Source organism: Suricata suricatta, chromosome 12 (genome assembly GCF_006229205.1).
Source record: "Suricata suricatta isolate VVHF042 chromosome 12, meerkat_22Aug2017_6uvM2_HiC, whole genome shotgun sequence".
Lineage (NCBI taxonomy): Eukaryota > Metazoa > Chordata > Mammalia > Carnivora > Herpestidae > Suricata > Suricata suricatta.
The window spans coordinates 88,314,639-88,329,785 of NC_043711.1; the positions used below are offsets into that span (position 1 = coordinate 88,314,639).

The 15,147-nt window shown below is 52.1% G+C and overlaps 1 protein-coding gene across 5 annotated transcripts in view; it reads left to right on the forward strand.

The window, feature by feature from the left end:
* Window positions 1-6: 6 nt before the first annotated feature.
* Window positions 7-15,147, forward strand: part of PLCG1 (phospholipase C gamma 1) — a 36,479-nt gene continuing 21,338 nt past the window's right edge. For 4 of the 5 annotated variants that reach the window (XR_003901147.1, XR_003901146.1, XM_029917662.1 and 1 more), the window contains exon 1: window positions 7-268. Coding sequence is in view for 3 of the 5 variants with exons in the window: in XM_029917662.1 (XP_029773522.1) it covers window positions 52-268 (217 nt within the window). In the remaining 2 variants the exon portion in view is untranslated. Of the gene's footprint in view, window positions 269-1,833; window positions 1,869-15,147 lie in introns of those variants that run through there. The other variant, XM_029917664.1, reaches the window with a different exon arrangement.

Below are 15,147 nucleotides of genomic sequence, written 5' to 3' on the forward strand. Positions count from 1 at the left end.
GACGCCGCTGCCGCCTCCCCCCGCCTCCTCACCACCCCCAGTGCCGGAGCCATGGCGGGCGCCGCGTCCCCCTGCGCCAATGGCTGCGGGCCCGGCGCGCCCTCGGACGCCGAGGTGCTGCACCTCTGCCGCAGCCTCGAGGTGGGCACCGTCATGACTTTGTTCTACTCCAAGAAGTCGCAGCGACCAGAGCGGAAGACCTTCCAGGTCAAGCTGGAGACGCGGCAGATCACGTGGAGCCGTGGCGCCGACAAGATCGAGGGGGCCAGTAAGTGCGCCCCCTCCCCGGGGCCCGCTGCGCGCGGGGGCCGTGGGGGTCCGCGCCCGGCTCTCGCGCGCAGTGGCCCGCTGCCGGAGTGACTTGGATAAACTTTCGGGCCTTCCCCCACACCCTCCGGGCCCCGCCCCCGCCACGGCCCTGGTGGTCACTGGGGGCGGGGGGCATCCGGGTCCTCAGTCACCTGACAGGACACCCCCTCCCCCAGCCTGGGGTAGGGGGCAGTATTCCGAGCGCTCGGCCTTGAGGCCTAAAAATCCTAGTGGGTTGGATATTGGTGGGGCAGGGGTCGGGTTCTTCCTACCTAGGGAAGGCCAAGGCGAGGGAAGCGAAGGCAGCGTCAACCCACCCAGCCCCGGGACCTGGGGCCAGACCAGGCAGTCACCGCCCACCACCTTTTTCCCCAAAAGAGAGTCTTGGTGAAACTTTCTGGGCCTCCAGGCTGGGCTCCAATTGCAAAGGACCTTCGGATTCCCTAAGTAGAAGTTAGGCAGGTGTTGGGGTAGGGTTGGTTTTGGATCAGAGCCAGCTCTACTCATCTCTCTTTTGCGGAGAAGGTGGAAGGTGGTCCTGTTTGGTTTGGAAAAGCCTGAGAGAAGGCAGTGTCTTTTTGGCCCCCCGCCCGCTGCTGCTTTTGTCCTGAAACTGAATTTTAGAGGTCTGCGTGGGTGGGCAGACACTCAAAGCCAGGGCAGGGACTCTTGGTAAAGGGGCCAGGCTCCTCTTGCCCTTGGAAGCACATTCTCAAGAGCTTGGCCCAGGAGGGCCAGCCCCAGGGCCTTGGAGTCAGGTACTTTTTTCAAGAGCGTGCAGGCAGTTTGGGGTCTCACCCTTTGTGTGCTGCGTCCTGTCCTGTATTCCACGGCTCTCTGCAGCCGGAGCGGCTACTTTTGGTTTCCTGCCTCTCTGCCTTCTCAGGCCTGAGCTTGGCTGCTTTGGGGCAGGTCTCAGTTGGGAGGATGGAGTTGGGGGATTTTGGAAAACCCCACAGGTCTTTTGCCACCCTGCCTTGTCTGTGCTGTGGCCGGATGGGCACCCAGCTCTACCCTCCATCCCCCCACCTCCAAGTGTGAGAGATAGTGTGTCTGCTACCCTAGTTCGTGGGTTGCTTCCTGCAGGGACCCTCCCCCCACCAGAGACTGGTGTTAGAACCAGGTCCATGTGTGGGGGGGTGTCAGGAAGTGACACCCCCAGGGGAAGGTCCTGCAGACCTCCTTGGGTATGGTGTGCATGTGTGTAGATGGGTGAGGAGATTGGGAGGAAGGAAAGTCTTGTGGTGAGGCAGCCATCCTCAACTACAAACTCCAGATCTGATGCAGCTGCTGAACTTAGAAATGGCAGCTGCCTGCCTTTGTGCCTCCATCAGGCCTGTCAGCCATCAAGAGGAAATGTTAGTGATTTGAGAGACTGGACTCCAAAGTGGAGGAAGGACATACACTGCAGGGAGCGGAGATAGACTCCAGGCACAGCCCCTTTCTTGCTTTTATGGTGCTCCTGCTGCTCTGCTGAACTGGTGGCAGTGGCTGGAGGTTCCTCGATAGAGATTTCCTGAGTAACTAACACTTCAAATCATGTGCGTGACCAGCAGGCGGTAAGTGCGGCACACTGGTTGAAGGCAAGGCTGGATTTGAAGCCTGTATATTCGTTGTGTTTCCCTTAGCCAGTTACTTATCTTCTCTCAGTGTAGTTTTCTTATCTGTAAAATGGGGGTGGTAGTATATCCACTGCATATGGTTGCTCTGGGGATTGAATGAGAAAATTGATGTAAAACATCTCACAGTGCTTGACACACTGTAAACGTTTAATAAGTGTGAGCTGTTTTTAATAATAACGATAACATTAATAGACCATGACTGCCCTCGTGGATCCCGGCCTGGGAATGTTGAGGGAGGTGGAACGTGGCTGTAGGAGAGGGTGAGGGTATAGGAGGGGAGGAGGATGGGGGCCAAGTTCACATTTCACCTAGATCACTACCCGGAAAAAGGGAGGAAATGGTTTTGTTTTGCTTCAACTCTTCTCCTCAGCCACCCACCTGTTATATAGAACAGTACATGACAAGAGTAAAATTTATGGAGTAAATCTATGGAGACTCTCATGTCTGACTCCAGGATGTGACTTTCTTATTTGTACGTTGGGGCCTGAACAGAAGGAAGGGGTATGAAGAGGGAGGAGTCTAGTCCATGGTGTCTCTGGTTATCTTTGGGGGCTGGTGGCAGGAATGCAGAGGACCAATGGCCCCAGCCCCCAAGGGTAGATAAGTTAGAGAAATACAGGTTCAGGGACCTTACCATCTGGGAGCATGGCCAAAGACTATAGAAGGAGCCATTGCCGTTTGATTTTGGAGGCCCAGTTGAAGGAGTCTGAGTAAAAATGCTAGTAGATGCTTGTGTAGAGTTCACACTTTGTAAATGGAGCCTCTTGCTGAAGCTACCCCACTTTTGACCGTTCATGAGTGCACCTTGTTGGTGAGTTCTGATCCCTCCAGCCCCGCTCTGCAGCCTTTGAGGAAATTTGGATTGCCAGCTGTGATCCCTGCCACCTTGCATTTTCCTGCTGACTCTGCCAGGGTTCCATATAGTGCTTGTAGCCTGGCCAAGGAGAGAGGCACTTCTGCTGCCCTCAGGGTGTCTGGACCTGAAGGAGGGATGCTGTGGTTCAGTGAAAATGCACACCACTCGTGCATCAGGCCTGCTTCTGACCCAACTCCATGCCCTCTCACTTTGCCACTTGTGAAATGATACTGGTACTTGCTGATTTCTAGGGTGGTAGTTTGGCTCAAAAGAGGGGTGGGGAAGTGCTTTGGTGCCAGTTGTCATGGTGATGTGACAGGAACCAGGTTGATGTTTGGTTTTTTATGTTGCAGATACTGACATAAGTGAATACAAAACAATTATAGACTTCCTGCTGTGTGCTACAGTGACTTTTCATCATATTTTTTGGCTGATTTTCTCAAGGGCCCTGGGCATATGTGTGTGTCTGGAATCCTGTCCCATTTTACAGATAAGGAAATGGAAATACAGGGAGCGAATTGTGCCATGGAGTGATAGTGCTAGTATGTGACAGCTTCAATTAGATCCAGCTCTCCAGTCACTGACTGGCTAGCCATCCCAAGAGGCCCCTCAGCCCCAGGGTTGTGCTGACAGTGGGCCTCAGGTCCCATGTTCCAGTGCTCTCTGCTGCTCCTCTAAGGAGAAATTTTTGTGCCTAGACCTGCGTTACAGACAGCCTCAGCCTCTCTAGGTTCTGGCTTCACACTTTTCCTTCTGGTGCCTTTCTAGGGTGAGCTGGTTCAGTCAAGGGTCGTGGGGGGCACAGTGGCCTGTGTGAAGGTTCCATGGAGGGCTCTGAATGACAGCCATGCTCTTCTGTAGGACTTTTGGAGCCTCAGGCTTTCATCTTTGAGTCTTCCCTCCTCTTCTAGATGCTAGGCCCCCTTAGGTGGTGAATGAAAACAGGTCCTAGCCATCAGCAAAACTAAAACAGACAATGATAATTCCTAGTGGTACCTTTGATGGGAGTTGGCTGGGCCAGGAGGGAGGAGTCAGTATGGTGGCAGAAGAGAGCAAACCGCCCAGACTAGGCAGTCAGGCTCAGAGAGGATGTGATATTGGGACCAATTATCTTGGGCTTGTCCTCTGTGGCTGTCAGGCTGGCGAGGAGACAGACCACAAGGTCTGCTCTGACGGCTGGGCCTCAAGGTGCCTGAGGTGGGCAGGCTAGTGTCATGGGGGTTTTCTTTGTACTGGCTGATTGCTCCCAGTGGGAGAGGGGCAAGAACACATGTCCGGATTTCCAGAGCCAGCCATCCCTGCCTGTGTGTTTCCTGTCTGACTGTAGTTTTTCCAGGGGAAGTCAGACCTCTTAGTGTTTCCTCAGCACCCCACACTTACCTTGATGTGTGGGTTTCCAGGGCAACTCTGCCAGGCCCCCTGTCCAGCTGGAGCTCTTTCCTGTGAACTTAGGAAAGGACTCGCTTCACAGATGACTGGAGAAGCTGAGCACACCCAGCATAGGGCCCCCCTCCAACACCTCCAGCTGAGGAGAACCCTAGGAGACGTGGGGGTGCGATAAGAAGGGGCACTGTTCTTGTGCACCTTGTAGAGTGTTTTGTACATGGCGACCTTGCTTCCCTGGGGGGACATCTTTGAGAAAAGGATAGTAATAGATGACAAGACTCTAGGCAGATAGACAAGGGTAAAGAATGACTGTGAGCAGCCAATGGTAATTGAGCCACAGTAACTGGAAGTTGGTGGCTAGAATCAGATCTGACTTTAAGAATGTATGTGTACATTATGTACACAGATGCATAGGCTTGAGTCCCTGGTTAGAGATCTTGGTCACTAACCTTTTTTGTGTAGTCTCTTAGAACGAGGAGCATTTATTTGTTCAGTAAATAGTGTTTGAACACCTCCTGTTTGCCCAATGCTAGGCACTGAGGATGAGTAACACATGGACTGTGCCACTGAGGAACTCCCACACTCTTGGAAGAGACAGAACTGGGAACATGTAATTATAGCCGTGTGTGCTATGTACCATAATAAAGGTCTACCAAGAGGTCTGTGAGTGCAGAGTAGCAAGCTCTGCCTAGTGAGCTGGGGTTGAAAGGAGAGAGCCAGGGAACAATCCCCAGGGGAGGTGATCTGTGTGGTGTGACTGATTGAGGAGCTTGCCTGTGCCCAGGCTGAGGCACTGGGGATCCCTGTGTCACAGTCAGGTATGCATTTAGTGTGGTAGAGGTAAGGCTGGGGCTGGTTGGGAGCAGTTCAGTGACGGTCAAGGGGTGCCATACTCATAGGTTACACTCTGTCCTACAGGCCGTGGCTGTCAGCAGAGGCTGAAGCGGGGTTGTCTTGCATTTTATCTGGGAAAAGTTGAGGGAAACCAGTGGAGCGACTGCAGTTTGCAGGAGAGAGCTGATGAGCAGGGGCAAGACCTCCTTGCTGAGGCAGGGCAGGGATACAGCAGTGTCTCCAGACGGGAGGGGTCTGGGTCTGGAGGGATGACCTAGTGAAGCATACTAGTTTTGCATTTGGGTTGTGAACTCAGACTATGCAGGTTGCGAAACTAACTTACTGTGTGACCTTGAGCGTGTGACTTTCTCTCTGGGGTCCCTGTCTACAAAAGGGAGTTATTGTAACAAGCTGCATTTGTCTTCTAAGGGTATCGTGAACATTTGAGGAGAGTCTTCATGAAGTGTTTCACATGGAGTGTGGCACAGTGGGTGTTCTGACCAGGAGGAAGATGAGGGTTAAGGTCCCCAGGAGGACACACCAGATGAAGGGAGCAGATGTACCTATTGTATTGAGGGTGCTGGTGCCTGGCCACCAGCCCCTTCGGTGTGGAGACAAGGAAGCCTACCCATTCCCTCTCTCTAAGCTTTCAGCAGCCCTGATGTTGTCAGGGCTCTTTCCCGCTGCCAACTTTTCCAAGGTGACAGGGCAGTTGACTGAAAGCGGCTGTTTTGATATCAAAATTTCTGTGTGCCTAGTCCAGAGAAATGCTATCTGAGCACATTGGTTGGAGACCCCTGTTTTCTAGGAAGTGCTTTAATGCTACCACCTCAGTATAATAGGGCCTGTTTCTGCCTGGACTGCCACTGTTCCTGTCAGCCTTCAGTAAGTCATGGCATCCCTTCCCATTCTATGCCTTTTCCTCTCACACAGCTTCAAAGAGGTCAGAGATGAGTAAGTTGGAGGGAGGAAGTGAGGCCTAATATCACAAAGGTCTGATATTAGGGGATAGGAGACTTAAAAAAAAAGTTTTTTTTACATTTATTTATTTTTGAGAGACAGAGGCACAGTGTGAACAGGGGAAGGAGGGAGGGAGACCACAGAAGCTGAGGCAGGCTCCAAGCTCTGAGCTAGCGGTCAGCACAGAGCCCGACATGGGGACTCAAACCCACAAACTGTGAGATCATGGCCTGAGACGAAGTCGGATGCTCAACCCACTGAGCCACCCAGGTGCTCCCCGGATAGGAGAATTTTCCCCCCTATTTCCTTAGAACTGGAGAAGTCACTGGGGGCTGGGAGAAATGGGGGAGAGAAAGGAGGAGGGGAATGTACTGGTGCTCCTTGTAGAGTGCTCTGTCCAGAGAAGCATGGTGCCTGTGCTTCCCTAGAGGAACTCTTTGAGACCGGTGTGGTAGCAGATGATAAGACTCTAGGCAGAGACAAGGGTGTTGAGTGGCCTTGAGCAGCTGTTGGCAGTTGGGCTCCATATGACTGAAGATTTGTGGCTCAAATTAGACTTGGGTTCAGGTCTCAGCTCTTCCTGTGATCTTGGGTAAGTTACTTTAACCTACCTGAAGCTGATTTTTAGCTGTAAAAGTCACTTCCTCATAGAGTTGTATATTGGCAATAATTAAACGAAGTCGTATATGAGAGTAAGAGGTTTTATGTGAAAGTGCTCTGCATAGCATTTGGCACTTGTGGGCACTTAATAAATATTTGTTTCCTTTGTTTTCGCCTTAACTAACTATAGAGCTCGAGTTCTTTCCACCACCAAGCATGGCCACTGGTGACTGCTCTGACAGCCTGGGCTAGAAATCTGTTTCCTGCTTGTTTTCTTTGTTCTTTCCTTGAGTTTGTGCACGAAGGACTGGGGCATGAGGAAAATCAGGTATTTGAATAGTGAACAGTTCATGGGGCATTTTCTCATCCGTGGTATTGTTTGTGTGCTGCCACAGCTCATGTATCGAGGGAGGGCAAGAATGGTTAGCCCTCTCTCAGAGATGAGAAACCAGGGCCCCCAGGGTAAGGTCACATCGCAAATTCATGGCAGTGCCGGGACCAGATGCAGGATCTCTGATTCCCACTACAATATTCAGTTTATTTTTTCACTCTTGTAGAAACGACAAAAAGATAGACTCTTCTGGTGGACCAGCATGGTGTTTTTTTTTTTTTTTTTGGTGGACACAGTGATCTGATCCACTCTGCCCTCTGGTCAGATGTGCTGTTGGACCAGTCCAGGCTTCTGGCCATGGACAGACTGGACCTAGACCCTCCATCTAGATGACCTGCTGCCTCATCTTGCAATGGCACCCCCCATCAGGATGTTTTCCTCTTGGCCGGGGGTGAAGATAGCAGGTGGTGTGAGCTGGGGGACAATAAAGCCCTGCTCTGACTTGCTGTTAACTGGCCCACAGTGATGACTGTCCCTCAGCCTCTGCAGGGAAATGAGGACCTGGGGCTCTGTGCTTGAGGAACTCTGAGAAGGGCCTCTCTTTGATGACAAGCTCAAGTGCAAAGTTTCATCCACGTGTTTCTTCATTTGCCTGCCTAGCTGGTGTGTGTTAGGCCTGCTAACCAGGACGTGAGAACTGCAACCTCTGCCTTGTTCCTGGTGGTAGTAGGTCTCTAGGCCGTTGTGTTTTATCACTGTAGCTACTCTGTCCTTAAAACAACAACAACAAAAAAACCCAACCCCAAGCTTTCTTGGGCTCTTGTGACACACTGAACAAGCAAGACACCTCCGTGCTTTCCTGGCTTTGGACGCTGCCATTTGCTGACGTGCCAAGCACCAGGGAGGCCAGTAATGAATGTAAAGGTTGGGGTAGGTACAGCCAGAAAGACTGAAAATAATTATGGGACCTGGGGTGCACTGTAGAGGAAAGAAACCAGAGGAGGCCGTTCTGTCAGTCAGGAGAGGTGAGGGTGTGTTCTGATAATAAGTAACCCCCGACCTCAGTTGCAGACTTGTTTTTCACTTCTACTACATGTGTGTGACCACGACAAGCCACTCGACTGGTTCCTGGAGAATGGCCTCAGTGGCCAGGATCAGCCTCCTGGTGCAGGACCCGAGCACTGGGCAAACTAGGCTCGAGAGGCCTTCAGAGAACAGAGGCTGGGGAGGAATTAATTTCTGTGGCTTGGCGTGGGCAGTGGTGCGGGTGGCTCTGCTGTTAGGACAGATAGACTGCCGCCCATGTGGCCGGGCTCTCTGCAGCAAGGCAGCTTTGTGCTCAGACTTGAATACCATAGCTGTGCCGCTTCCTGATTGTTACCTCCCTGCTGTGCCATCCTTGAGCTGCCCCTAAACCTCTGATGTTGTGGCCACAGCTTCTCACTTTTGCCCCGGAGGTAAGGTCTCTCATTGCCTCCTCACAGATGCTCCCAGAGCTCTTTTGCTGGATATGCTGGCACCTCCACAGGGAGCCCTCAGGAGAGAGAGAGGAGGAGGAGAGGCAAAGAAGTGTGGGAAATGGGTCCTCCCTGAATACTCGGGTTGGGTGAAGAGGCAGTGGGGGACATGGAGTTGGTTGCTTTGGAGGAGGCTGTGGTCCCAGGAGATGGGGCTCTAAGAGTCTCTGCTTGCCATTTTCACTTAGCTCTTAACATTCTCCCCCTCCTTGTAACACTAGTTCCTTTCGAGGTGGTGCTTGGCTAGCCTTTAAGAGGCTGCAGTGGCTGTGTGCCCAGGCACAAGTACTAGCTCTCTCCCCCACTCGTCACCTCCTAGGAACCGGGCCCATCCTGGGGGAAGCAGGGAGGGCTCCTTTTTATAGCCACATGTAGGCTTTGTGTATAGGCTCTGCCGCTTCCTTCCGGGCCCTTCCCGGTGTTGGCGGGTGGCCCTGGCTTCAGTAAGACTCAGGATGCAGAATAAATGGGCGGGGCTTTCTCCTGCGGAAGACTGGCATCTCCTTTGCCGATCCCATGCTTGGCACAGAGGACACTGGGGTTAGCAAACATGTAAAGAAGGAGACTCAGTCCTTGATCCTGGGACACTTGCAGTCTAGAACATGCAGAAAACCATGAAAGCCTAGAGCCAGCAAGAAACATTTATACCTAAGACATTGTAGGCTGAGCCTAGGGGTCCAGACACAATCAGCTTCCTCTCTGTAGCAGCCCATCTTGCCCTTGTGGAGTTCCTCCTCTTGCTGGCTGGCATGCCAGGATTGGTTAGAGAATCTGTACAAAGACTTTGAGATGCCCGGGACCAAGGCGTGGGCACGGTGAAAAGTGGGCTGACGGAAGCTCCAACCCCTGGCAGTGAACACTGACCAGACTGGTGAGGGGCTGGGCCACTGCAAGTTTGACCACTTGTTTGTGTGAGATCTAATTCTAACTCAGTAGGGGTGGGCCGTTCACTTTGGGGTTGGCTTCCTGTTTTCTTGGACACCTGGGGATATGGCTGAGCTGAGGGAAGTGGTTGTTTAAGGGAGGCTCCAGGTCACAGTGTCCTTGGCTTGGCCTTGCCTCTGGGGGGTGTAGGGCACTGACCACACTGGGCCTTTGGCTGTAAAGCTGTGGGTGTGTAGTGGGTAAGTTCTAACCCCATGGGATTGAGTGACTTAAGACTCAGGCCCAAGAGTGTGGGTCTGAGTTCATAGAGTGACTAACCCTGGGAAGGAGAGGAGGAGCTGGCCACAGGTTCAAAGACTTTTCAGTCTGCTTAGGGGCAGGAGGGCAGCTGGGGGGGGGCGGGTTTGGTAGTGGTGGGGTGTGTGTGTGTGTGTGTGTTTGTGTGTGTGATGGATTCTCTGAGGCTCTGCATACCACTTCCCCCCATTCCGCCTGATTTTCCTCCAGCTGTTGGGAGGCAGCTTTCCTCTTCCTACCCTAGTAACTTCCTCTACTCGAAGAAGTAGTAATTGAGTATAATGTGCCTGTTGGCCTTTCTTGGTAGCTCTCAGTATATCCACTGAGGAGGTTCGAAAGGGTAACATGTCACGTTGTCCAGGATTTTACTCAGGGCCCCTTGAGACCAGCAGTGAAATACAGAGTATCCCCTCCAGTGACAAGAGAACGCCTGGTGCCTGGACTGTTTCCACAAGGATGTCCTAGTCCCTGGTGGGGCCACACTGGGAGGAAGAGGTTCTGCAGGCTATGGTGGGAGGCAGCGAGGAGCCTGTTAGGGGAGGTGAGGCCAGAAGCTGTCTTAAGCAGGTAGAACTAGGAAATTAAAATCAGGAGGGAGAGGTCCCAAGGCAGCAGTTCCTGTTGACAGGGGAGGCAACTTTGAAGAATCCTAGCTGGGCTTCCTGGGGAGGCAGTGAGTTCCTGATCACCTCGGAGTGAGGTCAGAGGGTAGATCATGCATCAAGGCCTTGCCTGCCCAGGAAGTAAAAGAAGGACAAGAAGCGTGCCTTGGCTTGGTCTGGCCAAGAGGCCAGAGGGAGTGTGACCAGATGCTGAGGAGAGGCTGGCTCTAAAATGAGAGAGCCTAGTGGGGTGCTCAGAAGAGGGTGTTTGGGTGAGCAGACCTTGCTTTCATGACGTCTTTCATTACTTAGCACATCTTCAACCTCCTGGTCAAGGTTGATTCCGCTGGGGGTTTTAAGGGCTACCTCCCTCCCACCCCCCTTCCTCCAAGAGGGAATAGGGCGTGTGTGGTAACATGGAAGCCAAAGGGCAGGAGTCAGGGCTGGCATGGAGCTTCACAAGGAGCTCTGCAGGTGAGACCGCTGGGGTCCCCTTCCCATTTGCCTTCCCACCTCAGCCCCTGTTATTTGGATCCTCCCCGTCGGAGGCCCCTGTTGTTTCCACAGGGGAGAGAGGCCCCAGATTTTTGTCTTCAAAGCCATTCCGTTTCCTGCTAGGGCCTGGGGCCTTAAAGTGCATAATCGATGCCCTCCAGGAGCTCACACTCCATAGAAAAGACAAAATATGCATAGAAAAGGAGGTGCTAAGAATGATTCTAAACTTTCTAGTTCGTGTATCTGTCAGGAGGTGATGGTGTTACCTGACCCAAGAGGTGTGGCAGGAGGCCTGGGTTTTGGTGAGAGAAGTGTTGAAGAGTGTTTTTGGGCTTGAGGGGTTAACTTTGAGTTGTTTTTGAGGTAAGCAGGTGGACATGACAAGTAGGTAGTTGAACTGAAGGGTCTGAAGCTTAGGGGTGAGGACCGTGGTGTCTGTAAGAGGAGGCACTGAAATCTCTGGGCATCGATGACTGGGAAAAGTTAGAACACTGGGAGAGGAGAGGACCTTGGCCTCGGCCTTGCAAAAGGCCAGTGTTTAATGCGGATAGGAGTGAAGCCCAAGAAGAAGGGGGAAACCTAGGAGAAGTCATGAGGGACAAGCCAAGAGCAGAGGTCCAAGCAGGAGGGAGGCCCTGGACAACCTTGTTGATTACTTTGAGCGTCAGGAAGGAGGACGATTGAAAAGTGACGTAAACTCAGTGTTGTGGTTCTCCGGGAAGCCTGAATATACTAGGGGGAGCATTTCATTGAACTTTTAAGGTGCTGGACAGTTATGGGACCTGGCAGACACAGACATCTAGAAGAAACTTGGACAACATCAGCCTGCAGTGGTGCACAGGTCAGAGTTTACAGGACCTCTGCCTGGGGGGCTGACCCATGGGCTGCCTGAGGAGTTATTTAGGTCTGGATTGGAAAGTTGGAACAAGCCCTTGTCCATACTGCAGCTTTTGCCTGTTGTGTGGCATTGAAGGCCAAGTTAGGCCTGCTGCCCCTTCCTCTCTTCCATGAAACTGCCCAGCCCTACCTCCAGCATCCAGACTGCTTCATTGATGCCTTGGCTTCCGCAATCCCCTCTGCCTGACACAAGCAGATCAGCCCTCCAGACCTGCCTTCTACGGAGCAGTCTGAGAAGTCCCAGAGAGCACCGCTCACTTTCTCTGTGCTGTCAGCACCACAAACATCTCCCTGTTGTTCCATCTTTGCACGACCTTACAGTTATCTGCTTCCACATCTGTTTCCGCCATCAGCCAGGGGCTTTTCTGAAGGGCAGGAACTCAAGCGCCTTATTGATCTCTGTTTACCCAGGACCCAACCCAGGGTCTGATACTGAGTAGATAGGTGTCTAATACTAATACGTGTTTGATTAGATGATGGAATGAATGAATAAGCGTAACAGGCAACTGCTCAGCGCTCTTCCAGCTTTGGGTTCTCTGGGTGGGGCCTCCTTTCCCTTCCTTCCTTTGTGGCATAGGCATGGTGTTCCCACCTCTGAAATTGATGGGATTAGTTTAGCGTTATATAGACAAGCGGCTGCCTGCCTGGGTGGTGTGAAGGCTATGGGCCCATGTAGAGGGTCCTAGTTCTGCCACGTGTATGTGACCAGGAAAAGACCCTTTGGAACCTCCATTTTCTCATTGCTCCAAAGAGGAGATTCATCTAGAATCTAGACTCTGGATGATTCATGTGCTGGCAAGGATCCTTTACAGCTGTAACCTGAAGCAGTTAGTACATATGGGTTCCAGGTCCCATGTTGGAGGACCCTGCAGACCTCCATCCAGCTGTCTGAATGGCCTTTTCCTGTTTATCAAGGTGGGAGAGGGCCCAGAGGCCCAGTCAGGCCTGGCGGCCCTTCTCAATCAGGTGTTTGGGGAGGAGTGACTGCTGAAACCACAGCCAGAGGCAGATGCTGAACTCTGCCCTGATACATCCTGGACCCCCATATTCAGCCAGGGTCTCCTTGTGTACCCCTGGGAAGGGCTGTGGCCTCTCTCCCCTGCTGCTCTGGTTTGAAGGCAGCTGCTGCACAGGAACAGAAAGGAGAGAAGTCCCATCCTCACCTTTTCTTTGTTGAGTGACCCTGTGGCTCCAAGTTTCCCAGCCTGGATCCTTGTCTATAAAATGGAGGTAGATAGCTACCCTTCCTGTGGCCTCCACTTTTGACTTCCTCTCTGGTGGGAGCTGGGAGCTGCTTCTGTCTGTTCCTGTTGGAAAGTAAGAGGGGGAAGGTCATAGTCTCAGAACAGAGGTGATTCGGGGGCCTGGGGGAGACTCTCCTTTAGAGGCCTTGAGCAGCGTGTAGACTGCTGGCCTATCCCACGCCCCCTGCTTCCAGCTGTGTCAGGTGCTTTTCCCCACCCTTGCCTCCCTTTGTCACCTCCATCCTTCCCCTTCAGAGGTCTGCAGGCTGTGAAAGCTGTTAACTTCTAGTTGGTACAGCTGGCCTGGGAGCAGAGCCTCTTTGTCTCTGGCCCCCGCTGAAGGGGGCTCTGGGCTGCAGTGTCTGCCCTTCCTTTGGTGTGCTGCGCAGGAACTTGGAATTGGCCACAGAGCAGTTGCTTCCCTTGGTGGCTTCCTTTCTCCATCTCAGCATCTTCTGAAAGAGAGGGCTCCATTCCATCTGTCTTCCGTCTCCCAGCATGTGCAGTTTCTTTAGAGGGTGATGAATGAGGTGGCTCACTCGAGGGGCAGGGGCAACTGGAAATGGCCTATCTGTGTACCCCAGACTGCTTGGAAGGTTTAATAATGAAGAGCATTTTGGGGGAAGATTTTTTTTTAAGATTTTTTTTTCATTTTTTTTTTTAAATGTCTTTATTTTATTTTGAGAGAGCAGAGAGTGAGCGGGGAAGGGGCAGAGAGAGAGGGAGACACAGAATCTGAGCAGGCTCCAGGTTTTGAGCTGTCAGCACAGAGCCCGAGGTGGGGCTCCAACCCACGGACTGTGAGATCATGACCTGGGCCGAAGTTGGATGCTTAACTGACTGAGCCACCCAAGTGCCCCTAAAGATTTCATTTTTAAGTGATCTCTACAGTCAGTGTGGGGCTCGAACTTATAACCCTGAGATCAAGAGTCACATGTTGTACTGACTGAGACAGGCAGCCCATTTGGGGGATATTTTCCACCTCTCCAGATTTGCTCTTCTGAATCGCTTGGTGTCCTTGGCTTAGAGCCAAGAAGGGCAGGGTGCTCAGGGAGTCCTGCTTTTTCTGTTCCTCAAAGCCCCATTGGCTTCCTGTGGTTCCCATCAGCGGCAGCAACCTTTGTGTAGGGACTTCCCAGTATTTCCAGATTGCACTAGCCCCCTGGGGCCATGTCTCCCCGCTACCCCTTCCCGACTGTGACTGCTCCTTTTTTCTATCCCCAGAGTAAACCACACCAAATTCTGTATTTGTATATTTGTTGTAGTTCTTCTGCCTTTTTTTGTCCCACTGCACCACCTTTTCCAGGAAGCCATCCCTGATACCATCTTTGAGCATCTGTGGTCTTTGCTGCCTTTGTTAGATAATGAGTTCTGGAGTCTAACTCATGTGTTCATCCTTGCTGCTTAGCACTCTAAACATTTTGAGGCCTCCCAGGACCTAGGTTTTGAGAATGGAGAGAAGAGTCAAGTGTAGTTTCTTCTCTGGGAAGCTAGCTCACAGTCAGTGACCCAGGTACCTGGAAGCCCTAGACAGTGTGGCAAGAGTGGCGGAGCACGGGGCATGCCACTGGACTGGGCCTGATGGAGAGAAGGTGTGCCTGGCATGTGCAGAGGCTTGGAGGGAGGAGGGTGGGCTGAGAGCTATGGGCCAGGGTTCTTGCAGTTTGCTGCCTAGGTTGGATGTGGCCCCTTTGGAGGAGGGCTGGACTTTCCCCAGCTTCCCCCAACACCCTCTGCAGGGCTGGGCACACAGGCCTGGAGGAGATCTGGAAGTCCATATCGCATGGGTGGGGGTAATGAAAACCCCCAGACCTGCCCAGATAACATTCGTTTTCCTCTTTCAAGCTCTCTAGATTTGGAAAAACAAACAAATGAACGGAAACCTTCATATTTATCATGAATTGTAATTCTTTTAAGTTACAAAATGTGTGTGTGGGGGGGGTAATTTTTGCAGTTTCATCAGTTAGCTTACTTTGTAAAAGGAGAATGCTCTCAAGAAAAGTGTTTCACTGAAAGCATGTTTCATATCCAGAAATTTGTGATATAGGCCACTTCCTTCTGGTTTTTTGTTGTGCTGGTGGTGGTGTTCTTGGCCATATGTTCATCATTTGGGGGGTTTAATTTTCAGTATGTCTTCCTGTCTCTTTCTCATGAGATCACTTTGGTGTCTCTTACTGACATATCCTAGTAACCCAATGAAGAAGGGACCAGGAGAGGTGATCCCATTTTGCAGGTGAGGAAAATGAGGCCCAGAGGTGAGGCTGTGCCTCCCGCCTGCCTTGCCAGTGTTTGGTGCTCATGGTCCTTCTCTG